This window comes from Peromyscus californicus, unplaced genomic scaffold, assembly GCF_007827085.1.
Source record: "Peromyscus californicus insignis strain IS unplaced genomic scaffold, ASM782708v3 Scaffold_20__1_contigs__length_68692818, whole genome shotgun sequence".
Lineage (NCBI taxonomy): Eukaryota > Metazoa > Chordata > Mammalia > Rodentia > Cricetidae > Peromyscus > Peromyscus californicus.
In genome coordinates this window covers 40,004,004-40,031,355 of record NW_026294503.1, presented here as the reverse complement: position 1 = coordinate 40,031,355, position 27,352 = coordinate 40,004,004, and the positions used below count along the sequence as shown (strand labels likewise).

At 52.7% G+C, this 27,352-nt stretch overlaps 1 protein-coding gene across 1 annotated transcript; it reads left to right on the top strand.

The window, feature by feature from the left end:
- Window positions 1–760: 760 nt before the first annotated feature.
- On the top strand, window positions 761–24,877 carry LOC128117226 (maestro heat-like repeat family member 5). The gene is made up of 24 exons (XM_052749213.1): window positions 761–899; window positions 2,016–2,105; window positions 2,292–2,408; window positions 2,627–2,746; window positions 3,966–4,088; window positions 4,179–4,255; window positions 4,794–4,929; window positions 8,245–8,340; window positions 9,258–9,362; window positions 13,813–13,948; window positions 14,073–14,167; window positions 15,265–15,414; window positions 15,857–16,011; window positions 16,946–17,090; window positions 18,290–18,474; window positions 18,682–18,819; window positions 18,976–19,087; window positions 19,270–19,413; window positions 19,967–20,143; window positions 21,486–21,641; window positions 22,632–22,754; window positions 24,218–24,320; window positions 24,523–24,597; window positions 24,777–24,877. Exons 1-24 carry the CDS (start codon window positions 810–812, stop codon window positions 24,875–24,877), a joined length of 2,949 nt encoding a protein of 982 aa, XP_052605173.1. The 5' UTR covers window positions 761–809.
- Window positions 24,878–27,352: the final 2,475 nt, after the last annotated feature.

The window sequence follows — 27,352 nt, the reverse complement described above, 5'->3', positions numbered from 1 at the left end:
CAGAGGAAGACTCACTCCCCAGCCACATGTTTGTAGGATGCACTGTCTTCCTTCACACGTTCTTGTCTGTGTCTCATGAGTAGATGGCAAATTACAGCTCATGGGGCCACCTTTCCATTCCACTGATAATGAGTACGGTTCTTTTGGATGTGTTTATGGCATTGGGAGCCATGACTGGCTGGTATGGAGAAGCTTCCTTGTGCCCACATGGTTCCTGCCACAGACGCAGCCAACTCCTTTCCAGCTCTTCTCGGTGTGGTGGATGGCTAGGTCCCAGGAAGTCTGTGCCTGCTCACTTGTGAAAGTGTCTGCTCTTGGGAGTCCTGCTTGGGCTGATGACAAACCCCATGATGGTCTATGGATGCTTACTTTCAGCTTTGGGATTTAGACAAGGGAAGTGCCAGCTGTTCTGCTGCTGGAACGAGGCAGGAGCCATGTCAGCATATTGCTCCAAATGACCAGCAGTTGTAGTCATAGTCCTGGCCTCAGTGTGGTTTCTGTTCCCAAGCCAACCGGCTGAACACTGTCTCTACTCTGAGCTGGCCACCAGGCCTCCTTGATGTGTCTGTGTTGGTGGAGGCAAGTCTGCCTCCATAGTGTGTCCTTTCAGTGTGCCAAGCAGGGAGCTGGCAGGCAGGTGCTGGGTGGGCCTGGGGTCTCTAGCAGAGTCCTTCTCACCAGCTCAGGAAGGTTATTGGTCCTCAAGTCTTGGGGACCGGTGCTGCCTCTTTGCTTCTGGGATCTCCATAGATAACTTGGATTCAGGGCTCTTGGGAGAGTGCTTGAATATCCTCCCACCCTGGGAGGACATGGTGGTCAGTAAGATCAAGAACATGATGATCACGGAGCAGGGCCTGGCTCTGGACACCATCTGCAATTTCCTAGAGGAGCACAACCAGGTAGGATCAGAGAGACTGATGCTCCTCACTGGGTTAGAGATTCATGGGGCTTGGGAGGAAGTCAAGGCACCCTCCAGGACCTATCCCAAGCCATCACATTGAACTCATCAACTACCCTAGACTCCCGCAAGTCTTGGCTACCCATGAAGCTCCTAACCCTCTATGGGAAGGTGCTGGAGGAATTCAGGGAGTTGGCGTGGCTGTCTTACTTCCCACCTACTGGTGGGAAGGCACAGAGTCCACCCAGGGTCTCCTCCTACCAGGGATGGCCAATGCATCCCCAGGCCCATGCCTACTCTGAACGTCTTCATGGCAGGGGGTTGCAGGACTGACCCGGAAGTCCCCTATCCTCTAATGCCAGCTTGAAGGCCAGAGATAACACCGGGAGTGGTTGAGCTCTTGGGATATGTGGGGCCATTCCTGGTTCCTGACAATAAAATTGCACTTTAGCCGGGTGGTGGTGGCACATGCCTATAATCCCAGCACTCAGGAGGCAGAGGCAGGCAGATCTCTGAGTTCGAGGCCAGCTTGGTCTACAGAGCAAGTTCCAGGAGAGCCAGGGCTACACAGAGAAACCCTGTCTTGAAAAAAACAAAAAGAAAAATAAATGTACTTTAATCTTTAGGACCTCCACTCCCCTGGGCCAATCAAAGTGACACGTTCTTTAAGGGTTGCAGCTGCCTGTGTGCTCACGGAGGGAGGCTACCCAAGCCCTCACAACTGGGTGTGGTGACTGGGAACCTGAGCTCAGGTGGAGATGGAAACCATCTGGTCAGAACAGGATGGGCAAAGGCCCAGGGGGTCAACATAGAAGCACAATAAGCAGGGAGCATGCCCAGGTGCCCACAGGACTGTGTCTGCTAGGAACGCCAGCCTCTGTCCTAAGGGTCTTGGGGGCACCAAGGGAGAGGTGGGCATGGCCAGACTTACTTAGGATTGAGTCTCTGGTTCCTGAAGGGACTTTCACTTTCCCTTTTCCTCACCCATCTGAGAGCAGGCTGCCCTCTACCCACTCAGGGTCGTGGGAGGGCTCCAACTGTCCCGTTGGCTCTAGAATCTGTCTTGCCCTTGCAGTTGGGTAGGGATAGGCAGGGCCTGAGTAACATCTACCCACAGCTCTGGGAAAAGCAGGAGTCCCACATGGATGCCTCTGTGAAGAAGCTCCTAGAGTTCCTCAGCCTGGACCCCAAGGAGGCTGCTGATAAGGTCAGTGCCCCACGGGCAGCCTGCATGCAGCTGCTTTAGCCCTACAGGACAGGGACCTCCCTTGCTTTGTCCCCCACAGCGGGAGGAGAAAGGGCTCCCTCTTGGGGAAGGAGTGGGTCTGACCACACAGCCCTGCTATGCTCAGATGGGTGAAGTTCTGAGCAGTATTACCCTGCCCTGCCCCAGGCCGTCCTCTTCCACCTCTACGGGCTGATCCTGCGTGAGTGCCCCAGCGAGGAGCAGGTTCAGTGCCACTTGGCCAGCCTCCTGGAGCTGTCCCACCAGCACTCCAGCCAGCGGGAGGTGGGTCGGCGCTCCCAGGCTATTGCCTCGTGCCTCCTTACCGGTTCCCAGCCCCATGCCCCATTCAACATCACTGTGGTCTTGTGTGGCTCTCACTGCATGGGACACATTGCCGGCTTTCCACCAGCCCAGTACCTAAGAGGCAACACTGGCAGGACCGCCCCCAGAGAGCCGCCCTGTCACTTGTGGGCTGCCTCACAGGGCCCTCTGGTACACAGGGCATTGCGCTGGCTGTGGGCCTGGCCTCCACCAAGCACTTGCAAGAGGTATGGGCCCTGCTGGAGCACCTGGGCCGCACCAAGTTCCTGCGTTCAGCCACCGTGTCCCCAGACAGCCAGGTAGGGAGGTCCTGAGTATTGGAGCATGTGGAATAGGGCAGCATTGGACAGAGAGGGTGACAGCCTCCATATGCCCATTGGTGATACCAGGGCTCCCTCCTGGCCCGTTTCCCTTAGGGGCTGGTGTTGGGAACAGGATAGATGAAGTACCTACTCTATGCCCATGCTTCATAGGAGTCCTCTCCCCAGGACCTCAGGAGTGGAGACAATGGAGCTAAGGATTTGGGGCCAAGAACCCCCCAGGACTTTGAGGGCTGTGCCAGGCTTGGGCCTCAAGTTCTCGCTGGCCCACCCTGAGCCCAGTAGGTACACTGAGCAGCTCCATTTTCCAACCCAGTTCTAACCCTAGTAGCTATGCTGGAAAGAATCTACAAGAGAATCTCAAAGGAGAAGGCTTGCCTAGGAAACCAGCTTAGAGGGGCTTCCTAGATAGGAGGGCTGGTGGCAGCCCTTGACCTGGCCCTGTGAAGGAGGGATACTGCTGACCTTTACCCTCAGTCAGTACAGAGGCTATTAACTTTCTTGTTGGCAGGAGGGAAGTGTGGGCTGGGAGGGCTGAAAGCCTGGAGCTCCTCAGCCTAGCTCTCACCCGCCCACAGCCATCAGACAACCACCTTCGATGGAAATGGGTCAGCAGCACCTCCCTGCTGTGCTATGGGCAGATAGCCAAACATACCAAGAAGGACATCCTGCCCTGGGTGGACAACATCGCCTCAAGGATGGTGTACTATTACTCCTGTGGCCCCTGTGTGAGGCCCTCCCCACCTCTCCATAGAAGGGCAGGGTGGACAGAGCCACCTGGGTTAACTTGCCAGTCACTGAAGGAGTACACATAGGACATCCTGGGGGTCTTAGGAACAGAGCTCACTCAGGGTCTGCTTTTTGCGCTCCTGGGTCTAGTGCTCTGGCTACAGGTAGCTGAGATAAGGCTGTGTCAGTCCAAGGTGGTAAGGCTGGCCTAGGGAGAAGGGAATCCTGTACTCAGCTTCCTCTATAGTCAGAGAAGTTGTGTGTGTATATGTGAGTAGGGTTGTTGTGTCCTGTGTGTATGAGGTGTGTTGTGTATGTTGTGTGTGTGTGTGGGGGGGTGTCTGTATGTGTTGTGTATGTGAGGTACACACTATGCTGATCCCCTGATCAAGGTGGCTGCTTGGGTTATATGACAGGATTTTAGGGAAGTGTCCCCTGACTTCACCTTTGGCCCATCTGTGGGGGACAGGATGAGATCCTGCAGTCAAGCTTCCTATCTGCGGCCATCCTGCTCACTAGATCGCTCCGGGACGAGCATGGGGCCCAGAGGTACAAGTTCACCCAAATACCAGAGCTTGTCCAGTGCCTCCTGGTAAGTGACACTGGGGTCCACAGTGGGTGCTCCCAAGGACCCGGGTGGCCAGCCAGAGGCTGCTGCCACAGTTGCCCCTCTACCCTCCAGGGCATCCTCCAGAAGGAGCCCAACTTCCTGACCACCTTCTCCCGGCAGAAGGTCATACTGGTCATCGTGGGCCTGAGGTAACTCTCCTAGGGCACGGGAAGGAAGACAGGCAGAGTCCTGAGTTTGTGGTGGCAGTCAGTGTGTGAAGGGCTGGGGCCCGAGGGGACACCGGAATATTGGATGTGCTGAGGCCCTGCATGTTCTGCCTAAGAGCTTAAGTTTGCTTTCTTTTGTAGCCAAGATAGATTGTTAGTACTGGCAAAAACTAAGCCCTGCCCATAGTCACACACTGAACCACAGTCCTGAGCATAGACTGGGCCCTAACCCGAGTCATACATGAAGCCTAGCTTTTCCCCCTTGGATCCTGATTTAACTCTATGTTCTGACTTGACCTATTCATAGCTTTGATTCTGACCCTGAAAAGTGTCTAGGTTTCCCCCAAGCAAGTGCCAATGATTTAGGACAGCTCACCACAGCCCCTATTGTGCGGGCCCTTCTCATTCCACTGAGTCGAGACAATGTCTACTTTCATATCCTAATTCTCCTGGTATTGTCCTCGCTGGGAGTCCCTTGGGCTGGGCCTGTACCCCAGCCCATCACTTTGTTCTTTTGCAGTAACCTGCGACCCAGACTCACGCCCCTGCTCAAGTCCCAGGTCCTGAAGACTTGCCTGCACAGCGTGTACAAGCTTCCCTCTCCCGAGGCCTTGAAGAGTGGTTCACCTTCACTGGAGCGAGCCCCAGATATCATGGTGATACCCTAGGCTTGGCATGTCTTCCTCCCAGGGGTGTGGGTTCCTGGTGCTGGGCTAAGGGTTAGCTTTGCTTGGTCATTGGCAGAAAGAGGAGCTCTGACTGGGTTTAGATCCACCTTGTCTGGAGCACAGGTTCACTTCAACCTTAGAAAGCTCAGGACCTTTGGGGGTTTTCTGCTCAAATGAGACCCTGGTCTCAGTGCTGCTCTGGCAGAATTCTCTGAAGTGAGCCTTCCTGTACCTTGTACTCACTGACTTCTAGTGAGCTGACAAATACTCTCCAAGCGCTGGGATGCATCCTGGTCCTTGGCTGTGCAGGTCTACCTGCTGTCTCAGGCTATCATGCCCCAGACCCAGTCTCCAGGGGAGCTGAAGCAGGGCCAAGGCTGGCTGTCACTCACATGCCTCTGATTGATCACTCTGGCTGGCACTCAGCACACAGCTAGGCCATGTTCCATTCCGGGACCCAAGTATGTACCAAGGTCATATCCAAAGCAGGCCAGGCCAGCTCTGTCCACAGGAAGTTAAGAGAGGATACAGTGTTGCTGGCACGGAGCCTGCTCTGGAAAGAAGCCCCCTGACTAGCATGGCTCTGAGGGTGGCTAAGTTCTGCTCAGCAGAAACAGCAAGGCAAGAAACAAAGCCTCTCAAGTTTTGTTTCCTGGCCCTGAGCCAGGTTAGCTGGAGAGGCCAGGTGGACACGGGGAGCTGAACTGTGGTCTTGCGCTAGGCTCCCAGAGCGCACATGAGGCATTGTCTTGTGGATGGTTCTAGAGCCATGCTAGGAGAGCCCAGGGAACAGAGGAAGATGATGAGTCCCAAGGGAAGCTTACCCCCATGAGGTCACAAGGGAAGCAGCAGCCATTCCTATGGAGTTCAGCGGGGACCATCTGCCATGGCACCAAAGGATTTCTGGCAGCTGGCTGTAGCTTGGATTCATCGTCACCTTCATGCTGGCCATTGGGATGAGTACTTTGTCATGTGCTCAACTTGGGTGAAATGTTTGTTCAGCTCTCACAACTAACTTAGAAATGGACTACTATGTAGGTTTTAAAAAACTACTTTTTATTTGTGTATGTGTGTGTGTAGCTGTCTGTGTCTGTGTGTCTCTGTGCGTCTATGTGTCTGTGTGAGCCTCTGTGTGTGTGTTTGTCTGTCTGTCTGTGCTGTGGTGCGCATGTGGAGATCAGAAGAAAACTTGTGGAAATTGTTTCTCTCCTTCCATCATTAGGGATCTAAGCCTCCAGGTTTGACAACAAGGGCCTTTGTGCCCCGAGCCATCTTGCCGGCCCGACTATCCAGTTTTAAAGCTCCTCTTACACTTTGGATGTGAGCCTCTAGTCTGCACTTGAAAATCTTTTCTCTGGGTTGTGTCTTTCGAAGACAGTTGCTACTGGTTAGAATAATCCTACATTTTTTTTTTCCATTCTGGCCTGTGCTGTGGACGGGATGTCTAGGAAGTTTGACCTAGGGCCACAAAAATTGCCTGGGTTTTCTGCTGGAAGTTTTGTATTTTGAGGGTTCAGTTTTGTGTTTTGTGGGGGCAGCCGAAAGGAAGTACCATAGCTGTAAAGAACAGAACACTGCTACCCACAGCTCTGGAGGCTTCAAGCACAAGGTTTGAATGTCAGACATCCCCCACAAGCCCATGTGTCTGAATACTTAAGTCTCCAGCTGATGGTATTGCTTTGGAGAAAGCGGGTCACTGTGGTGTGTCTGGCCCTGCTTCCAGCCTGAGTGTTCTCTTTGCTCTGAGTCACATGAGAAGGTGTGTGGCAAGATCCTGCCACCACAGCCCAAGCAGCTAGGGTCACCATGCCTTCCCACCATGCCTTGACACTGTGATGCACTGTATGAGCTGAGCTCTTGGCGAGAACAAATCTTGAAGTTGCTTATGTTGGCTATTTGGGTACTACAACCAAGTAAATGATGCCGTTGCTCATCAGTGGGAGTGGGGCCTTGGAGAGACAGCATTCTATGCTGCTCCCTTCAGAGACCTGAGGAATTCCTTACAGGGACATGTACTCAGGGAATGCCAACATTCATGACTTTGTACAGAAAATTTTAGGACGGTCCAGTTTGAAGCAGAGGTGGACTTTCTTAGGAAGAGAGTTTAACATAGACTTAACATGGGGATGAGAGAAATAGAGGCACCCAAAGAAAGGAAAAGACACACCCAAGTGTGATGAAGTCAGCCTTAAATATCTTAGCTATGGGCACACAAATGACATCCGTGGCTCTCAAGCTCCATTTCAAAGGGTTACGAAGAACCCTCCATGCCCTCTTTTTGGTAAATGAGATTCTAAGGTGCTTCCGGAAGTGGATAGGGCTGCAGTCTGATAGGGTGAGATCATGGGTTTCGAGGGTTACACAAGGGGGCCAAGCTATATTTTTCACTGGAAATGGAGTCTCCTATCTTGCTTCTGAGATTTCTAGAATATTGTAAGTTTACATTTGGGAAAGGAGTAAGACCATCCTTAGATCTGCTTAGTCTTAAGTGTGTTCATTGCTATTTTAATATTCTCATTTGAAATATCTCCACATAAGAGTATTGCCTCTATGCCAAAAGCTTTCACAGTGGACAGTGTTAGCTGTGAGGAATTCTTGACTCCTTTCAGTGACATACTTGGGCCTTCCAGATGCATTTGTGTTGATATTTTCCGGTTTTATTTCCATTTTGGAACTATCCTTCACTTTGAGACAAGATTATCATCTAAAGATTCTTCTCATCTAGAACCATTTCCTTTTCTTTTAACCATTATCAAAAATATGGGGAAAAAAGCCAGGTAGTGATAGCTCATACCTTTAATCCCAGCACTCAGGAGGCAGAGGCAGGCAGATCTCTGAGTTTGAAGCCAGCTTGGTCTACAAGTTCCAGGACAGCCAGGGCTACACAGAGAAACTCTGTCTCAAAAAAACCAACCAAACAATCAAACCAAACAAGTGTTTCTATTGTATCTGCTAAGTTTTCAATGGCTGACACATTAGTCAAAGGTCCTTCTTGGAAAAACAACCGGTCAACAGGAAAGAGAGCGGAGTAGTAGGCATCATCAGTGGCTTCAGGAGAGGGTCGAGCAGAGCTGGAGGGGACGTGCCTGAGCAGCTAAAGAGACCTGTATGCTCACAGCACAGCTCCTCTATGAAAAGTGTGGAGGCATGTCTCACTATTCCAGATGCCACCAAATGGCATGGTCAGCCTCATCTGCCAGTGTTGGACCCAAGGAAGCAGATACCTTTCAGCCCTCATAGAGGAGCTGGGGAGACCGTGAGGTGACCTGCTATGTGACGCCAGCTGTCCCTGTTGCTTGCCAGGTGCTGTACAAGAAGACAATACGTGCCTTGGACCTGCTCCTCCAGAACTTCATCTCTGAGAACCCGAGCATGGATGAGGTCTGCTTCCTCCTGCAGGTGAGGCCTGTGAACCAGGAGAGTAGGGATTCCAGTCCCAGCCCCACCCCCAGTCCCAGTCTGAACCCCAGCCCCAGCCCCAGCCCCAGTCCCAGTCTGAGCCCCAGCCCCAGCCCCAGCCCCAGCCTGTGCTACTAGAGAGATGGTGAGGGCAGTGTGTGTGTGTGTGTGTGTGTGTGTGTGTGTGTGTGTGTGTGTGTACATACACATGATACGAGGTAAGGACTGAACCCAGGCCCTTATACACAGACCTTCAACATCCTAGGTAAGTGCTCTAACAGTGAGCATACCTGTGACAGGCTTTATTAGAAATGGAGGGAGACTGGAAGAAATGGGCAGATATGTGTTTCCTGTCTCTAAGATGTGGTGCCCCTTAATACCCTAGGACTGTCACCAAGGCCATCATCACACTAAGGCCTCCAGAGCCATGCACCGCTATAAACCTCCTTGTAAAGTAGTCTGCTTTGGGCACTTTATTATAGTAAGGAAAGGTGGACTAATGTGATTTATAGTGGGTTGGACGGAAACATGAGCCACAGTTGGGGCTGACGACGGGCTCCAGAATCAGGAATCTCTTGGGATCTGACATGACTCCCAGGCAGACTATTGGAGTTTAGCTGAGTTGAAGGATGCCCTGCTGGGGTCTACAGTAGGATTGTTTGGCTGGTGTCAGGAGACTTGAGCTGACTGTGTCAGAATAGGAAGGCTGCTTGCGTTTTCCCTGTCTCTCAGATGGCCCAAACCTGTAAGGTATCCCAGAGCTGAAGGAGTAGACTGATGGACAGGCAAGGAGGCCAATGGTCTGGCTGGGTGGCTGTCACCTTTCTTGGCGGGCGGCCCTACTCTGGGCTGATCTTGAGCTGGGTGTGACGGGGTCTCTGGGCACAGATTCTCATGCTCTGCTCTACTCCTCCCAGCACACAGAGCACTGGCTGAAATCTGACAAGAGCCATGAGCGCTGTCGGGCTGTGCAATCCATCTTCCTGCTTCTACAGTATGTGGTGGACTCTTTGAAGCTTGCTGTGAGTTTCCTACACCCCAAAGCCTCGGGGAGCACCTGATGGGGGGAATGGAGGTTAACATCCAGGAGCGTGGGGGAGTCTTGCCATAGGCACTCTCAGAGCCCTCAGGCTGGGGACTGTGGCTACAATTTAGCAGGATGGCCCGAGGAAATCCCCACGCCAAGACCACAAGCAACAGAGGGCAGAGATTGAAGAAATGAGGAGAGCGGAGGGGCCCTGAGGGAATAGCCTGGGTCTGGACAAGGAAGCTGCTGTGTGGAGAACCCATGCCTCAAACAAATGTGGAAACAGCTAATCTGAGATCTGAGAATGGAGCAGCTGAGAGGAAGAGAGTCACCCCACCCCTGGGGCTCTCATGGTCCAGCTGCTTCACATGGAGGCATCAGGCTTGGATGGGAAGGACTGAGACAAGGCCAAGTTCCTTAGGGCAGTGGGCCTCAGCCACCACCCCACACCTCCGGAAAACTGTCGCAGGCTTCGAACTGGCCAGGTGTGGTCGCCTTAGCACTCAGCAAAGAGGTGGGGGGATTGCATGAGGCCAGCATGAGCTGTGTAGTGAAACCCTGTCAGGAAGGAGCGGGGCGAGGAAAAAGGGAGAAGGAGGGAAAAACGGGTCAGGATGACAAGATGGAATCTGAGAACTTCCTGGTCTCTAGAAGAAGACAGACCCTCCTCATAAAGGAAGGGCAGGCAGATGGCCCGGACAGCATTCAGAAGGCCGTAGCTACAAATAAAACATGGATACAATGGGCTGGGTCTGTACGTAGAGCACTTGCCTAGCACCAGTCCTAGGTTGGATCCCCACCACTACATGAAAAGGGTGTGATGGTACATGCTGCAATCCCAGAACTCGGGAGGTGGAGGCAGGAAAGTCAGAGGTTCAAGGTCATCCTTGGCTACATATTGAGTTTGCAGCCAGCCTGGGCTATGCAAGACCCCATCTAAAAAAACAAAATTGATAGAGTGGACCTCATCAAAATGAGGAACTTTTGTGACGGGCAAGAAATGTGTGCAGTGTGCGTATCTCACAGAGGACTTGTGTCCAGAAAATGTGATCAGCTATAACTTGGTGAAAAGCTAACCAGCCCTTAAAATGGGCAACAGACAAAAAGAGACTTTGCAGAGGCCATGAAAATGAATGTGCCCCCACATAACTGGTCATAAAGGAAATGCAAATAAAACCACCATGAGGTACCGCCACACACCCACTGGAAGGGTAAAATTAAAGGCTGGGAACAGCAAGTGTTGGCCAAGATATGGAGTCCCGGAAATGTCTCACACAGCCGGTGGGAATGTAGGATGTTAAAACTGCCTGGCAGAACTTCCGGCAGTTTTTTTTTTTTTTTGAAAGTTAAACACATACTTATGCCCTAACCACACAGGTTGATCCTAGGTATTTACCCAAGAGGAGTGAGCATTTATATATATAAAAAAGATTTATGCAAGAATACCTATATGGTTTTGTTCATGCTGGAGCCAAGCTGGGAGCCCTGCAGATGTCCAGTAATAAGAACAGGCAAGCAACCTGTGGCGACATCTAGCCAGCCATTCACACAGCAACCACAAGGGTGGACCGCAAGGATACAGCAGAGAAACAGACCCACGAGAAGAGTGATTGCTTTGGCAGGCAGGACCCGCTGTGAGGCGGTCCAGGAAACATGATGGGGAGTGTTCTCACAGGCACACCCGGAATGGGGAGGGCGTGTTGGTGGTGTGTTGGAGTGTGGAAATTAATAAAGATGTTGGGAGGTGAGGCCTGCCAGAGAGAATTATGTTTTTATCTTGAAGCTGGACTCTCTTAGGAATGGGTGAGAGCTTGAGAGACTGATGTCTCCTTTGTCATCCACATCCTGTTCTGACATGCACTCCTGCTGTGTGTCATCCAGCACACAGCCATGCAGTTAGAGGCCCTGTCCAGAAGCCCCCGTCTGAAGCTAGACTTCCTAGCATCCAGCACTGTGAGCTAAATAAGCTTCTTTACTCATCACCCAGCCTCAGGCACAGCAGCAGAAGGAGGATGAATCTATTGAAATTTCCAAAACTATTGAGTTTTGCACTTAACATTTGTAACCTCCTTGTGACTGTACTCTTAAATAAAATTACCATAAAACCGACAACAATTCTGTAGTTTGGTTTTTGCAGTAATTTTGGTTTGAAATTTTACTCTATGCAGTATTCTAAATATTCTGAAACAATTTCAGAGACTTACAAATGACAGAAGGCATGGAGGGTCTCCTAGGAATGGACCAGGACCTCCATCAGAGAGTAACAGAATGTGGCTCTGTACTGGAGTTGGAGCTGTTGAACTCTTAATACTCATGGATGTAGATATGTGCATACTTCAGCATTCACTGAGCTCTGTGTGGTGTGTTTGCAAGGTATGTGTATCAGGGGTGTATGCATGTGAGGTATGCACAAGGAGGTATGTTGTAAATGTGATGTGAGTGTTGTGTATGTGAGTAGTGTTATATATGTGAAAAATGTGTGTGTGAAGAATGTTCTGTGTGAGGAGTGTTGTATGACTGATGAGTACTCTTTCTCTCTCTCTCTCTCTCTCTGTGTGTGTGTGTGTGTGTGTGTGTGTGTGTGTGTGTGTGTGTGTGTTAGGAGTGTTATGTATATGGGAGGAGTAGTTCGTGTGCAGCGTGTTGGATATGTGAGGAGTAGTTCGTGTGCAGCGTGTTGGATGTGTGAGGAGTGCTGTGTGAGTGAGGAGTGCTGTGTGAGTGAGGAGTGCTGTGTGAGTGAGGAGTGCTGTGTGAGTGAGGAGTGCTGTGTGAGTGAGGAGTGCTGTGTGAGTGAGGAGTGCTGTGTGAGTGAGGAGTGCTGTGTGAGTGAGGAGTGCTGTGTGAGTGAGGAGTGCTGTGTGAGTGAGGAGTGCTGTGTGTGAGTGAGGAGTGCTGTGTGAGTGAGGAGTGCTGTGTGAGTGAGGAGTGCTGTGTGAGTGAGGAGTGCTGTGTGAGTGAGGAGTGCTGTGTGAGTGAGGAGTGCTGTGTGAGTGAGGAGTGCTGTGTGAGTGAGGAGTGCTGTGTGAGTGAGGAGTGCTGTGTGAGTGAGGAGTGCTGTGTGAGTGAGGAGTGCTGTGTGTGAGTGAGGAGTGCTGTGTGAGTGAGGAGTGCTGTGTGTGAAGTATGACTGTATTGGGACAACCAATGAACTCTGGATGTGGACTGTGGATTAGATGACGATACTGATGTTGAATTAGATGTCTGTGACTGTGACTGTTGCACTGTGAGTCTGTCAATAAGTGCCCTCATTCTTATGAAATAGACAATGGATTGTCTGAGGTCAAATGCCCAGTGTCTCCAGTCAGAAGGAGGGAGATCAGAGGGAACCAAACAGAGCAGAGTGTAACTAATGGAGAACAGTGGCCAGAGGACACAGAAATTCTCAACTATTCTTCCATATGTTTGAAGTGAAATCAAAATTAAAGCTACAACACTGAAATTAAAATGACCATGAAGGTCCTCACAGGGCAGTTAGACCTGACCAAGGTTTGAGATGGGTGAGGGCTTCACCAGAAACTGTGAAGTTGGGCCTTCCAAAGTTGGCTTTGGGAATCCAGGCTGGGGCTGGCAGGGGCAGTGAGGTGACATCCTGTCACCAACTGAAGTGCCTGCTGAGTCTGCACTGGGATGTGTGCTTCCAGGTGGGGTGGGCTGGCCAGGTGTGTGGTGGCTGCTGCACACTCAGGTCACCATGCTGGTCTGGGTGTTGGGATCTGGCAGGGAGCTGAGAGGCTCATCCTGGAGACTTCAGAAAAAGCATCCCACATGGGCTTCACAAAACAGTGGATTCATGGGTGATGCGAAAGGTCCTAAGCTGACTGTGAGTGCGCAGGGTGTTGTGGGCTGTCTTCCTCCAAGCCTGGAGCAGACTGAGAGGACAGGAGTACGGCCCACACAGGAAGAAAGAACCTCTGCAGATCAAGCTGTCTCTACCCCAAGCCCCTGTCCCTCATCCTCACACTCCTCATCAGGCAACTTTCCAACCCCACAGACTCACTGCCAGTGTAGAACGTTCGACCGTGTGACGCTCCAGATCTCAGAGGCCAGACATTCGGAGGATGTGAATGCCCTCCCTATCATCTCTATGAGGATTGCAGGAGGCCATCGTCACTCCTGCTCTGTCACACACCACATACACACACACACATACACACACACACACACACACACACACACACACACACACAATCGACAGACACACCTGCACACACATGCCTGAATAAAGTGATAGGCATACCCAGTCTCTTATTGTTAAAAACAGAAATGCCTTTTCCCAATGGGAAGACAGATCAGAGAGGTGAAGTGTCCTCTTGGGTGGGACAGGAGTCTCTCTCAAACCCCAGCCAGTGCATCTCCCACAAGATGCCGAGAACAGGAATGGGAGCAAGAAGTGGCACAAGGAAGCTAGGCTTGGCTTTGCTCACTGCTCCCCCTCTCCCCAGGAAGAGGCCGTGCCGTCCATGCTGGGCCACCAGATAGGCCTCCTGACTCTGCTGTGGTGGGATAAAGATGAGTCCACACAACAACATTCTCACCACTGCGTCGTCCTCCTCATGCAGCTCGTGTTCCAGCAGAAAGGTGAGTGGAGCAGGGTTGGGGAAGGGGAGGCTCAGGGTGGCCTCCCTGTGAGCTGGGACAAGAGTCTTGGAGGAGAGGGGCAACCTCCGGGTCCAGCAGCCCGTCTGAACACCACCGTACGCAGGGAAGTTGGAGGAATCCACACAATGGAGCAAGATGACGCACTTTGAAACCAACAAGTCTAGAGAGTGGGAGGAAAAACTCTACCACGTGGTGAAGGTGAGGTTGCTCAGGCTGGGCCTGGGCCTCCAATGGCTCCAGAGCACAGTGGTTCTATGGGTCGTCCTCTCCACCTCCAGCCCTGAACAGATGGGGCTAAAGGCGCCCAGGGACCTGAGCAGGCAAGCAGGTTGGGCAGAACCAAGATGGGAGGGACGTCTGCTCTTTCCGGGAAAATTGTCTCTGTACCACCTCCCTTCCAGCCTCAGCTTGGATAGGGCCTCTGAACCATGGGCCAGAGGTTCTCACTTGTGTATCCCTCTGGGAACAAGGGCAGCCAGCCTATCTTGCTCTTCTGGGGACACTCTGTTCTTAGCACTACCCCTTCATCCTAGGTAAGCTTGAGGGACAGCCCTTCCCTGTGACCTTCCATGACACATCCTTCCTATAGTCTTCTCAGGCTTGGCCTGCCTATTACATTGGATGGAGAAGAGAGGGACAGGGTTTGTATTCAAGCCCCATGACTGGTTGGGTGGCCCTGCGTCGGTCATCCCATCTTCCTGAGCCTCAGTTTTCCTACCTTCCACGTGAGGGTCCAGCTTCTGAGACAGACTGGGTCAGAAGCAGTGGCACCTTCCAGCGTCTCGTGTCTCCTGGGCCACGGATTCGGCTGAGTCTACTGTCCCAGTGGCCCCTCCTAAGAAACAGTGGATGGCAGGCAGTTCAGGTCCCACCTTTCAGGGGCAGTGGGAGAGGGAAGCGAGACAGGGGCTAGGGCCAGGCAGGAGTTAGTCATCATTCCGACGCAGCAGGGACTGGGTGCTGGGACTCTTTGCAAGACTGTTCACTACCATTGTCCTTAGGGAAAGTCTTAGAGAAGAGGCATCTGGGGGCTTATGGCAGGCACACTTGCAGCCACCCAGCTACGGCCCCAAGGTGGGGGAACTACAGGTCATGGCAGCCTGGGGGCAGGGGCAGGGTGGGCCCTTTGGGACCCTGCAAGCCTGTGTTCATGGTACTTACACGATTGTGCATACAACCTTCATTCCCTCTCTGGTAAGAGCCTAGCTCGCAGCCTGGCCTGAGCCACTGCTGGCCAGAGGTTCCCCCACCCCACCCCACTCCACCCCCACCCCCTGACCGTTGGCTCCGCACAGGCCTTCAAGAAGAACTTGACTGTGGCGCAGCACACACAACTGATCCTCACCCTGGTACACAACCTAGGCAGCGATAACTACCTCCGCTGTGACCTTGCTGCCCAGCTTCTCCTGATGATGTGTGAGGAGCCTGGCTTCAGAAAGGAACAGGTGAGGCTGGGTGGGTGTGGCTCCCTTCAGACTATGTGTACCTGCCCGTGTGAGCATGTGCCATATACATTCATTCACATGTAATCACAAGAGACAATGAGCGATCAGCCTATGAGTGGGATCCTAATGTACTCCTGGCCAGCTGCCTTTGTCCAGCAGATTCCTGGCCCGCCTTCTGCTGCCTCATAGGTGGCTTGTGGGAAAGGGCAGATCTAACTGCCCTCCAGTTCAGCTTGGCCAACTAAATTGAAGATTCCCCCTTGGGGACTGCCAGGCCCCATCTGCTTGGGTGCTCTTACAGGTTAACCACAGTACTCCTCTTGGCTTATTCACCCCACCTTCCTTAAGACAGAGATGGAGCCTGGGAGCTGAGCCATAAAGCTAAGTCCTACCAGGAACTCAGAGGGCCTTGCCCTGTCTGAAGCTGCATTCCACCTTGCAGGTGGCTGAGCTCTTGCAAGGCCTGTTCCAGGAACTGCCAAACATCCACTCCAGGAGTATCCAGCAGACCATAAGTAAGGCCACCATGGCTCTGGGGATCCAGCATACTCAGGAGGTGGTGGAGGTGGTCTTGTCTCTATGTCATCCCTCAGAGAGGTAGGTCTTCCTTTGGCCCAGGAACCCCAATGTGGACATCATCCAGGCATGCGGTGGCCCTCCAGCCCAGTCCTTAGTTATTTATTGAACACACTAGGCAGGAAGAGGCACTCAAGGGTTCTGTCTTTTTCCTGACTCTGGACTGTGGCCTGAGGGGCTCTGAAGGTGTTTGGGGATCAAACAGGGCTCCAGCAGTCCCAGGAGGAGGGCCATCAGCATAGAAACCATCTCAGATTCACAGTCACCAGAGGCCAGTCTGTAAGCAGAGCCACAGACCGGTCAGAGGCTGTGAAAATGCGCAGTGACACCCCTCCACTCATCCACAGGTGCCCGATGATCCCAGAGCCCCAGTGCGTCTTGATTCTAGCTGCCTCACTAGATATCCCTGGGTCTTCCAAGCGGCAGTCTGTTGACAATGAAACCTGACTAATCCAGAACATGGCTGTGGACGGGCAACAGCAGCATAGCCATAAGCCTGTCAGGAGCTCCTAAGCTTGTCAGTCTTTAGGTGGCTGGCCACGCTCTGAGCACCTCATGAATATGTGCATATAGCTGGCAATGTGAGAGGTGGCAGGGACAGTGGCCGAGCTCGGAGCACACAGCCTTTGACAGGGATCCCAGTGCAATTGGGAACTCATGAGCGCCACCTGGCGTGGTTCCTGGCTCTGCTGGCTCCCCTCTTCTCTTCAGACCATTTGAGGGGCTTGCCCTACTTCCCAAGAGGGTAGCCATTTGCTTGGGGTCCTGGAGAGAGGGACTGCAAGGCTGAGGCTTGTGCAGATGTCTAACGAAGCATCACAGAACACGGACCTCAGGGCCCCTCGCCGGCTGCTCCCAAGGGGCTCACTTTCTCACATCTCGCTCATGGCCAGCAGTGGTGGGAGGTCTCTCCGCAGTGGTGTTCCCAGTGGTGGCCTAGACCCTGTCTCATCAGGTGGATCCTACTGCTGTGGAAGGCTCTGGCTACCAACTACCATTTGTCTCGTGATGTTATAACCCTGCTCTACATAAAGTTGAAATTGCGGCCACCCAGGAAGCTCCTCCAGTCCAAGTATCAGGCCCATCTGGTCTCCCTGATGGTGAGTAGCACCCTTTGCTTTGCCACCAGCATGGTCCCCTCAGTGACAGTAGCAGTATCCAGGACCTCAGTGGGTTCCCACGAGGACCCTGTGCTGCCTCCAAGGGCCCCACCCTCAGGCCTTTATCATGGTTTGTGGTCGTTTGTGAAGGTGGGCCGTGCATTTCACCTGCTCATGATGAATCTCCCACCCTGCATGCGTGGTCCTGCTAGGTGTCTGATGGACCGGCCACCTGTATGCAGGCCCCTGCTGCTAACAGCACTTGTTTCTCCGTGGGCATAGACCATAACAGAACTGAAAAATCCTGTGAGCTCTCAGCAAGTGGTTCCTAGACTCACTGGAAAGTAGGAGAAAGTCTTGGCTGCCCCGGGAAGACTCAGAGACACAGTGACCACGCACTGGGCCGTGGCTGTCTGTGGGAACAAGAATAGTGAAGAGAGATGGAGGAGTGATGAGAGGCCCCTAGAAGGATCTAGGGGAGGCAGAGGGATCCCCGAGCAGAAAACATGGCAGAAGTGGGAGGTGAAGATTGACAGCACTGACTGGGAGCCGAGGCTAGCACTTGGACTTCCCCCAAGCTTTGGAAGGGCCCGACTTATCAGTGACCCACTTATCTCTGGCCCTGCTGAAAAGAGACCTTTCAGTTCAGGGAGGACCAAGTGGGGCAGTGGAATGGTACCATAGGACTGGCTAGGAGATGGTTTAGGGAGAGAGCCAGGAGACTCTATGGCCAACACAGCCCAACCCCAAAGAAATAGGGCTGGATGGGGCCAGACACCAGAAACTCAGGGCCAGGGACAAAGACAAAACAAAACAAAACAATGGGACCAGGAGAGGCCCTCATCAAGGAGGGTCTGAGAAGGACCTCCCCGCAGGATGGGCACTTGGAGTGATCTGGCTCATGAGAAGGTGGAGCCAAGCCAAGAAAAGCACCATCAGTGGTGTGGAAGCCAAGCATTCTTGGGGCCTGAGCAAAGGCAGGAGGAGGTCAGGGCCCAGCCCCAGAGACTGCAAGGGTTCCTGGTTCAGCCTCAGGGCTATCACAAGGATCTTCAGGGATTTATCCAAGAGGGTCTGCATGGTGAGCAGCAGGGGGCCAGATGAGGACAGTGAGGCCTGGACTTGAGTGACTTTGTAGCTGCTGTCCCCACTCTTCTGCTCAGGGGTCCCTCTTCAGGCGTTGCTGTCCCCCACTGCAGGCACTGGGCACCATTTATGAGCTCCTCTACACCCCAGAGTACAAGAACACAGTCCGCTGGGCTTTCGCGGGGATCCTTCTGGGACTCCTCACAGAGCTCTACTATCTGCTGGAGATGGATCTGGTGCAGGGTATCTTTGACTACCAGGAAGACAATATAGCCTCTAAGCCCCACGGGCCCTGCAGGTGAGCCAAGATGGCTGCCATCCCCTCCTTGTACCCACTGAGCCATGCTGATTCTGGGGGACCCAAGAAGAAAACAGTTTTGGGTGGAGTGGGGTAGAGATGGGACAGAGTACCCAACCTGGTCAATAGGGATACTCCTGAGCAAGGGGAGCCTAGTAAGAGGCAGCTAACAGGTTTCAGGCACCTGTCTTGTTCCTCCCTGCCCAGAACCTGCCTGGAAGCACTCAAGGGCCTCTTTTGGACCAACCAGTACTGGGAAGTGTTTGCTGACCTCAAGCTGACCCAGGCCTGGGAGCTCTTTGGGAAGTTGGAGACTTTCACAAGGGGAGTGACCCTTTTGGCCAGGTGAGCCCTCAGCTCGGGCACCCTCTGCCTGGGAGGGTCTAGAATGGTTAGCAGCCCGACCCACCCTTCCTGCTCTGGATGCTGCACTCAAGACTCAGCAGTCTGGCCAGTGATGAAGCCCTCTGGGACTTTGTGTGTGCCTCTTGCATGTGATAGGGCCATGGCTCACTATAACTGCGAGGTCAAGGCTGTCTTGGGGCAGGCTCTCATCTCCCTGAAGAGCACTGAAGAGAGAGACAACATCGTGGGCATCTGCATCATCACCGAGGTCAGCCTTTCCCCAGCCACCCCGGTGACCTTCCTTCCCTCCCAGGTCTCTGACTCATTTGTCAGGTGCACTTGCTGTTGGAAGTGCTTCTTTATGTCTAACTCACGATCATGGTGCGGGGTAGATGGATTCCTTGGCAGCTGAGGTTTTCAGGTGGGCTGATGGTGCCGACGCCTGCCCAGTTTCTCAACAGCCCAGATGTCTTCCAGTACGTGTCTCGGAAGGCCATAGACAACTCCCTGAGCATGGGCCTTTCCAGCCGCAACCGAACAGTGCGAGCTATGAGCCTGCAGGGGCTGGGCAGCACTCTGATGCACCCTAATAAGGTGAGGGGGCGGGAGCTTGAGAGAGGGGTCCTCCGCCATCCCAGAAGGGTCACAAGGAAGACTAGGCACAAGGGAAGTGTCCTAAAGGGTATCTCCTTGCAAGGGCTGGTAGATAGAGGCAATCAGGCCTGGTTGGCCCTGCTAAATTGCTTTAGATGGGGCTCTGAACCGGACCCTTTGTCTCCTCCTAGGTAAGAGTCCCTCATATGATAACCTCCCGTCAAGTGTCCGTCATCCTACCCTTTTGACCCTCCCAGAGCAGGGCTGTTCTGACATAGCCCTCATGACAGGACTGGGATACAGATGCAGATTTGGCCTATGCTAGATACATCTTGTGGTTTTATCTGTTTTACTGTCCAACCTGTAGGGGAGGCAGGGAGTGGATCTGGGAATGTCAGCTTCAGCACTCAGACCTCCTCCTCATCTGCACTGACTCAGAGATGGGCAGATACCTAACCTTGTGAGAAGGCCAGGAGCCCCAGTACCTGCCTCACTGGGGCAGCTGGCAGAAACTGGTTAAAGGTCCCACCGGAGGGTGGTGGTCTCCCTGCAGGTAACTCTGCTGAGAAGTAAGTTGATGGAGCTGTTGGACAACTTCCTACAGCCTGAGTTCAAGGACCCTGTGGGCCTGATGGAGATCATGGGCCACCTCCTACACTGTCTGGGTGTCCAGGGCATCGGGACTCTCAGCTTCAAGATTGCCCAGCACCTTCTCAGCCTGTTCACAGATGTGAGCTGGGCAGGGGGTTGGGGGTGGGGCGGCAGAACAGGGCAGGGCAGGGCTGCAGATAGCAATCAGAAACCAGTACCACTCAGCTTCTGGTATCTCCACCATCCCCAGAAGGCACCTGAGAATACAGATTCTGGCATAGTTGAAGTTTGTGTTGGCACTGGGTTTTGCTCTCAGGCCATCAGAACCAATGATTTCATTTGAAAGCAACATGAACTCCTCATACTGTAGAACAGGGCCAAGTGACTTCAGGGGGTTGAGGTTGAGAATGAGGAAGGCTTGAACTTGGCATTGACAGTCCCAGGAAGACAACCACAATATGCCCCTGAGAGGGATTAGAAACAGGGAGATGAGAGGTAGGGTAAGCCCCAGTTGGGGTAGGTAGGCAGCCAGTGGCCGCTGTACATCTGGAATCGAGGAGGAAGCAGGGGAGGCAGTTTGGGGCAGAAGATGGCTCTGCCTTTCATGGACAGGAGGCTGAATCATGACGGGGTTAGTAGAAGGAGCAATGCTGGCATTATCAGGCAGGTCCCTTAGGTGCTGGGTTCTGCCCCCACCTCGACCCAAGGACAAAGGCACTACGGTTAGTCACTGTTTACAAAAGCTGAACTGGTACCAGGAAGGAACCTCACCCAGGGTCATGAAACTAGAATGTCACAGATTCAATAGTCAGGTCTGCCTAGGAGGAGAGGCATGATTGCTGTCAGCCCAGGGACATGCAGAGAAACCCAGAAGTGAGAAACCAGGAAGAATGAATGTATCTAGGGAAGGTTGCCAAAGTTTGAAGGGGATCATGAGTGGAGCCGAGGAAATGGAGTAAATGAGAAGGCCATGTGTCTTAGTTAGGGTTGTTGTTGCTATAAAGAGACACCATGACCACAGCAACTCTTACAAGGAAAACATTTTAATTGCGGGGCTAACTCAGTGTCAGTGGTTCAGTCCATTATCATCATGGCGGGAAGCATGGCAGCACGCAGGAAGATGTGGTGTTGGAGGATTAGCTGAGAGTCCTACATCTTGCAGGCAATAGGAAGCTGACTGACTGTCACACTGAGGGAAGCCTGAGCAAAAGAGACCTCAAAGCCTGCCCCCACAGTGACACACTTCCTCCAATAAGGCCACACCTCCTAATAGTGCCACTCCCTTTGGAGGCCATTTTCTTTCAAACCACCACACCACGGGACAAAAAAAGTCAACGGGAGTCAGGGGCTGAGTAGACACTGGCCTATGAGGTTAGGGACAATGTAGGCTGTCCTTGAGCTGAGCAGGGCCAAAGCGAGGCAACCAGAAGTCATGGGAGAAGGCTGGCCTGTCGCGTGCCTGAGAATTCCATCTCCCCCAGGAAAGAGCAAAGGTACGGGAATGCGCCATCTTCCTGTTTGGGGATGTCATCCACTATGGTGGCAAGAAGTTTCATCAGAGCCTCAAGATCCTGGCTTTCCAGGCTGCAGTGCCCCTGCTGTTCCATATGGCTGACCCCTGCCCAGAAGTGGCCATGGTGAGTATGCTGCAGCTCAGCTGGGACAGCTAGGAGAGCAGGGCCAAAGGAAGACCCAGGTGGTGGACTTGGAGGGCTCAGATCTCTGAGTGAAGCTAGCACTCTGGAGAGCCCACCTGGGCAGCAGAGTCGGCTTGGTTTGGGTTTGGAGGCCAACCCAGCAGCCGGAGAAAAGGAGTGGGCTCCATCCTGGTATTTCCTCAGCCACCCGCTTCAGATTCCTCACCCCCATCCACCCATCACTCCAGGCTCTTGTATAGCCTCTTCTGGCTGAAGACCTCCACTCTACCGTCTAAAATAAGCTGCAAGAATCTGCCATTCAGGCTCTTTCTACCTCTACCTCCCACTCTCCAGGCAGTGGTGTGACCATGTGCTGTACCGGAACACCTTACTTGTACCCTGCCTGCCTAGTGCCATGACCCCCCACCCCCCCAGAGGGACCTTGTGCGACTCTCCCTGGGGTGACCCTGAAACACTTAGCTATATCATGAAAAGGCCTTGGGTTTTGTAGGCCATCCTCTACCTTTGCTTCTCCGTGGAGCTAGCCTAACCTCTATCCACTACTCACAGACCAAGCTTGGCTTCTGCTGGCCCTTGGGGACAAGCGGTCCCAGGCTTCTGAGAGTAAGGCCTCACGTGTAACAGACCTGGTCTAGGCCCATATCCACTGTGGGAAGACAGCTCTCTTCCCAAACTTAGAATAAGTCTCCACCCCTCTGAGGCTGGTACTCCAAGCTGGTTCCTCAGAAGGAGGCCTGGGCAGCCTTTCTGGAAGCTCTGTGTGAATTGGAGCAGAGCACCCTGGGCTTAGGGAGTGGGTCACCCCACCCTGTGGTGATGCATTCCCTTCTAGTGCCCCCACCGACAGCATGGCCCAGGACCCTAGGAGTCCACAGATGGTACTGCTACAGAAACCTCTCCTCGGGGTCTGTCTGGGATGAGGGGGGTGATGATGGGTGGAAGCAGAGGCAGTCTATTCTCCACTTTCAGAAGGCCAAGTTCACCTTCCTGCGCTGTGCCATCCTGTTAAAATGGGAGTTCCGGAAGGAGCTGTTCAGCAAGCTGGCATGGGGCCAAGGGCTGGGCGCTGCGAATGACATTTTTGTCTACATGGTAAGGTGTGGGCCCCTTTCTGGGGGAGGGCTTAGGGCCAGAGAGGTGGTGGCTGTTCAGTCACCCCAGACTGTTCTGAGGGTGGGATGTGGGGTTGAGAGAGGCAGTCCTGAGGGTGTTTAAGTACTGAGGCTCTGGGCGGATCATTTTTCCTTCATAATGGAGTTCGGGTTCTCTGAAATGGGCTGTCCAGGAAGGCTGGCAGAGTCTCCACCATGTGCCTAGAGTGTGCCCAAGGCCACCTTAATGGGGCCTCTGAGGAGGGAGTGCCCCATCATGTTCCAGTGCAGATTTAAGGCAGACACAGCTGAGTCTCTGAGTCCAGACATGGCAGGGCCCAGGTATGGGGAGACCAGTAATAAATGCCACCTAGCAACCACTTTAATCTCCGGCCCCAGGTTCTTCTGCCTTATTGGGTCTAGGCTGTCAGGGCCACAATCCCAGCCTCTTGGACAGGTCCAAAGTCACTTGGGCAAGGTGGGTCAGGCCTGTCTTCAGTCTTCAGGCCTCACTGGATCCTAGTTCGGCCACTCAGGACAGGCCTAGAACTGTGGCTGCAAAGATCTCAAGGTGGTCTTTGGGCAGCGTGGGGGCACTGAGCTCCAGGCCTGCTTACCCATCCCATGCAAGTGGTACCACATGCATCTTGATGGCAGTAACAATAGAAGCATGGCCTTGGCGACACCCAGGACTGCAGCCTCCAGTTGTTTCACCATGGTCCTGACTTTAAGTGTCAGGCGCCACCAGGACCCAAAGTTTAAAGCACAGCAGGAAGGACAGGGAACTGGGCACTTAGAAGTGGAGAGGCCACTGAAGGTCACAGAGCAGCAGATCCTGTATATGATGCGGGTGTTTGTGTCAGATCTGCAGTGCAGGACAGCCACACCCCAAGGGAAGTGCCCCCGCAAAACACACACACACACACACACACACACACACACACACACACACACACACACACACAAACAACAACAACAACAACAACAACAAAAACCCGAAGGTGATTTTGCTTCCTCAACAACAGAGAAGCAGCAGGGGTACAGAAGTTGTCAGTGGTGAACCTGCCTCTCCCACTTCATGACATGGGCCTTGCAGGGGACCCTGGTGGCTCGGGGCTGTGGGACATCTGCTTTTGGTTTGTGGTGAGATGACAACCAGGCAGGGATGGACAGAGGCATGCTGGATGGTCTCCAGAGTGATGTTGGCAAGGGCCACAAATATGGGTGTTTCCAGATCCTTGTTATGGGCTCCCCTTATTGGACTAAATGAAGGAACTGGGCCGTCACCACCAGCTACCTCTCCACATCCCTTGTGGGACTCTGGTGCCTGCCCACCTCTCTTCCAGGCCCTAGGCACTGGAAGTGGAGTTCAGTGTCTGGGGGTGCCTCAGGAAAGCCATGTCCCTGAAGTGAGGTGTCTTATAGACCCTCATTATGGCCACAGTCCCTCTCTTCTCTTCTCAGATAGAAAGCAACTTTGGCAACTACCAACAGTTTCTCAGTCAGGCCTTGATGTATCTGGACAGTCCCCACAAGACCCTGAAGGGCGCAGCCATGAGGTTCATTGGTAGGTACCAACTCAGCTGCTTCAAACCCCCACCCCCATGTCCCATTACCCGGGCTGCCACAGTGGACGGTCAGGTTCACATGTCCTGGGTCTACTGCAGGGGCCGTAGCTCCATGTCAGTGAGGGGGTGGGCTGTCCCTGCTGGCCAGTGCTCTCGAAGGGCAAGGGTTGCTATTGCCAACCTCCTCCTTGGCTGTCCCAGGGGCATTGCTTCAGGACTACTTCTCTGACCTCTGTTTCTACTTGACAAAGGACGATGTGATCATCCTTAAGAACTGTGAGTGAGTGGAGCCTTTGGACCTTCGGGTGGCTGAGGCCTGCCTTCCGCGGCCCCTAAGGGAGCTTCCTGGTGGGAGACGCTTTTCTCGGGTGGGGGTGGGGAATCACCTTCCCCTCTAGACTGTGGGTGCCTTGGGCCCATCAGCTTCACAGCAAGCTCCGTGGTTTCTCCTGCAGATTTGGAGGCCCTCAGCCATGACACAGACTCCAGGACCCGAAGGTTCTACCTCAACCATTGGGATGATGTTGTAGAGCTATCCCACTACGTGATGAGCTGAGCCTGCACTTGTCCTTATTTTTGTCTTTGTTGAGTCCTATCTTTATTAAATGCCACAGAGTATCACTGGCCTCTCCCCAGGCATGTGTACAACAGGCCAAGCCAGCTCTCCCCTTAATCTCAGCTCCCCAGGCTGTGGAGTGGGAAGGGTGCATGACTCAGAATACCAGAAGTTACCATAGTGTTCCACTAGGCAGCAAGAGCTGGAGACTTCAGAATAGGTGTTGCCATACCCAAACAAGAGCCTAAGTCTTGTATAATATTAGAGGGACCAGCCTTAATATTACACATTCCAGAGGCTCAGGAGAGAAAACTACGGACGTCGACGACTATTTTCAGGAAATAGAATCTCAGCACACCAAGCTCTTTAGTCCATTTGCTTTAATATTCCTCTGAGATAAAATCCTATCTACACAGCTTCAGTTCTGTTCTCGTACCTAGCTCCTTTCTTGCCTGGTTTCTCTCTACCTTTATCTACTGTTCCCTCTAAGTTCTATCTTAATTCTCTCATCTTAATCTGCCTCATCTAGATCCTTCTCACCTTGTTCTTACCCAGCTAGTACTTCTCCACCTGCCTCTTCCTCATCTTCCATCTCATCCACAAGTTCTCTCTGGCCAAAATCCTCCTTATCCCTCTCAGTTTTCCATCCTCAAGTTCTCTACATTCTCTCCAAGTCTCCCAGAAATCATAAGCCCAAGCAATAGCGGTCCTCTGGCAGAGCAAGGTCACCAGGCTTGAATTCTTATGGGTCGTAAAGAAAGGTAAGAATTTTCCTCAGGCAGTGACAACCAGGCTTTCTTTTACAATCCAAAATGGGAGTGGTAAAAGAGGAGGTCAACTGAGTGCTAATGATTGGTTAGTATATCAAAAAGGGGATCTACGTGCTCAGTCTACATTCCTAAGAATGTAGGTAAAAAGTTAGGGATCTGTTAGTAAGGGTGTATAAGAAAGGAGGGTCTCACCCTAAATTGCACAAGAAATAACGCTATCTATCTCCTGACCTAGGAGACAGGTGTTGTTTCGTTTGGCCTTAGATGCTTGATAGGCATTTTAGATACATACACTGTTAGGAGTTCTTGGAAGCACACAAGAAAATCATCTTAGGAACTAGCTAATATGTATATATACAAAAGCTAAAATATCACCAAGACTTCTTAAGCCATGACTTGACCTTTGGAGAAGTCCTTGACTTTTCCGAGTAGTAGCTTTTGTGACAGTAGCTGAATTCCATTACAGTTTTCCTGTGGCTTAGCACCTAAGCCCCTAGGAGCCACCCTCAGCAACCCCTTCTCCAACCCTTGCTTCCCCTCAGCCAGGTCCAGGCTGTCCCACATGCCTACCCTATTCATCTGCCTGTCCACATCCATCCTGCCCTCAGATAGGTCTTCCATGAACCTGCTTAATCAACTACCTCGCTCTTGTGGCCACTGAACCTCTCACACGTGCCCGGGACCTTTGCTTAGCTAACCCCCAGGACTTGATGGGACTTGCAGCTTTCTGGGGACAGCCTTCCCACCCTCAGCTCAGCTGCTTCTCTGTTGTTGTGTGCTTCACCCACTCTCTCTAGCAAAGTCACCTTCCTCAAGCCCATCCAGGTCCTCCAGCCATGCCCAGTGCCCTTGCCTACCACAGTGGCATTAGGATACCACGGAGGCTACCAGGGCAGACTCAGGATATTCTTGGATCATAGCCACCAGTGATGGGAAATTGAGTTTACACATAGCCAGTGCCTTGGATGTGGCTCTTTAGGGGCACATAGCCTCCTAAGAGATGTTCAGAGTACTGTGACTGTTCAGGGTGGAGGTGCTGGGTCATATCAGATGCCCCCAAATCACTAGACACTCACACCTGTCAGTCACGTCCCCAAAGGGGAGGCAGCAGGATTGAGGAGTGATCAGAAGCAGGAAAGAGATGAAGAGGCTCTGGATAGCCCCTGGGACCAGAACTTCCGAGTCAGTCCTAAATTCAGAGAAAACCCATCCAGCTCCTGACCCTTGGTAGCAGGTAAAACTCAGGGCTACAGCTCTATCCACAACAGTGGATATACTGGAATTACAAATCTCAGTGTGGCTGGAGCAGAATGGCCCCACAGACAACACTCAGACTAAGCAGCCAGAACAACAAAAAGAAGCTGGAGGGAAGTGGGGGCGGGCAGGGGTACGCAGCTCTAGCCATGGAACACAGGCACAGGGTGAGAGAGGTTGCGGCATGTGTCTGGTGGAGCAGCAATTTCTGGCCTCCGAGGGTGGGATCTGAGCTGCTGCTAGCAGGCCGGGTTATTAAGCCCGCATGGACAGGTGGGCTCTTAAAGGGCCACTAGGACCGTAGCGACAGCCCATCCACACATTGGGGCGCCAGATATTGTGATATATCCATGGGAGTCTGCTTAAGGAGTGTTAGGGAATTTGTTAGGATATAAATTGAGGAGAACAACTCACTAAACAGGATAAGGAAAATTCACCACAGCTCCATCAT

Excerpts from the sequence above, each read along its gene's own strand:
- LOC128117226 (XM_052749213.1), top strand. The coding sequence starts at position 810 with ATGGTGGTCAGTAAGATCAAGAACATGATGATCACGGAGCAGGGCCTG. Across the intron at positions 14,168-15,264 it reads AACTCTACCACGTGGTGAAG|GCCTTCAAGAAGAACTTGAC; the intron begins GTGAGGTTGCTC and ends GGCTCCGCACAG. Across the intron at positions 16,012-16,945 it reads CTATGTCATCCCTCAGAGAG|GTGGATCCTACTGCTGTGGA; the intron begins GTAGGTCTTCCT and ends CTGTCTCATCAG.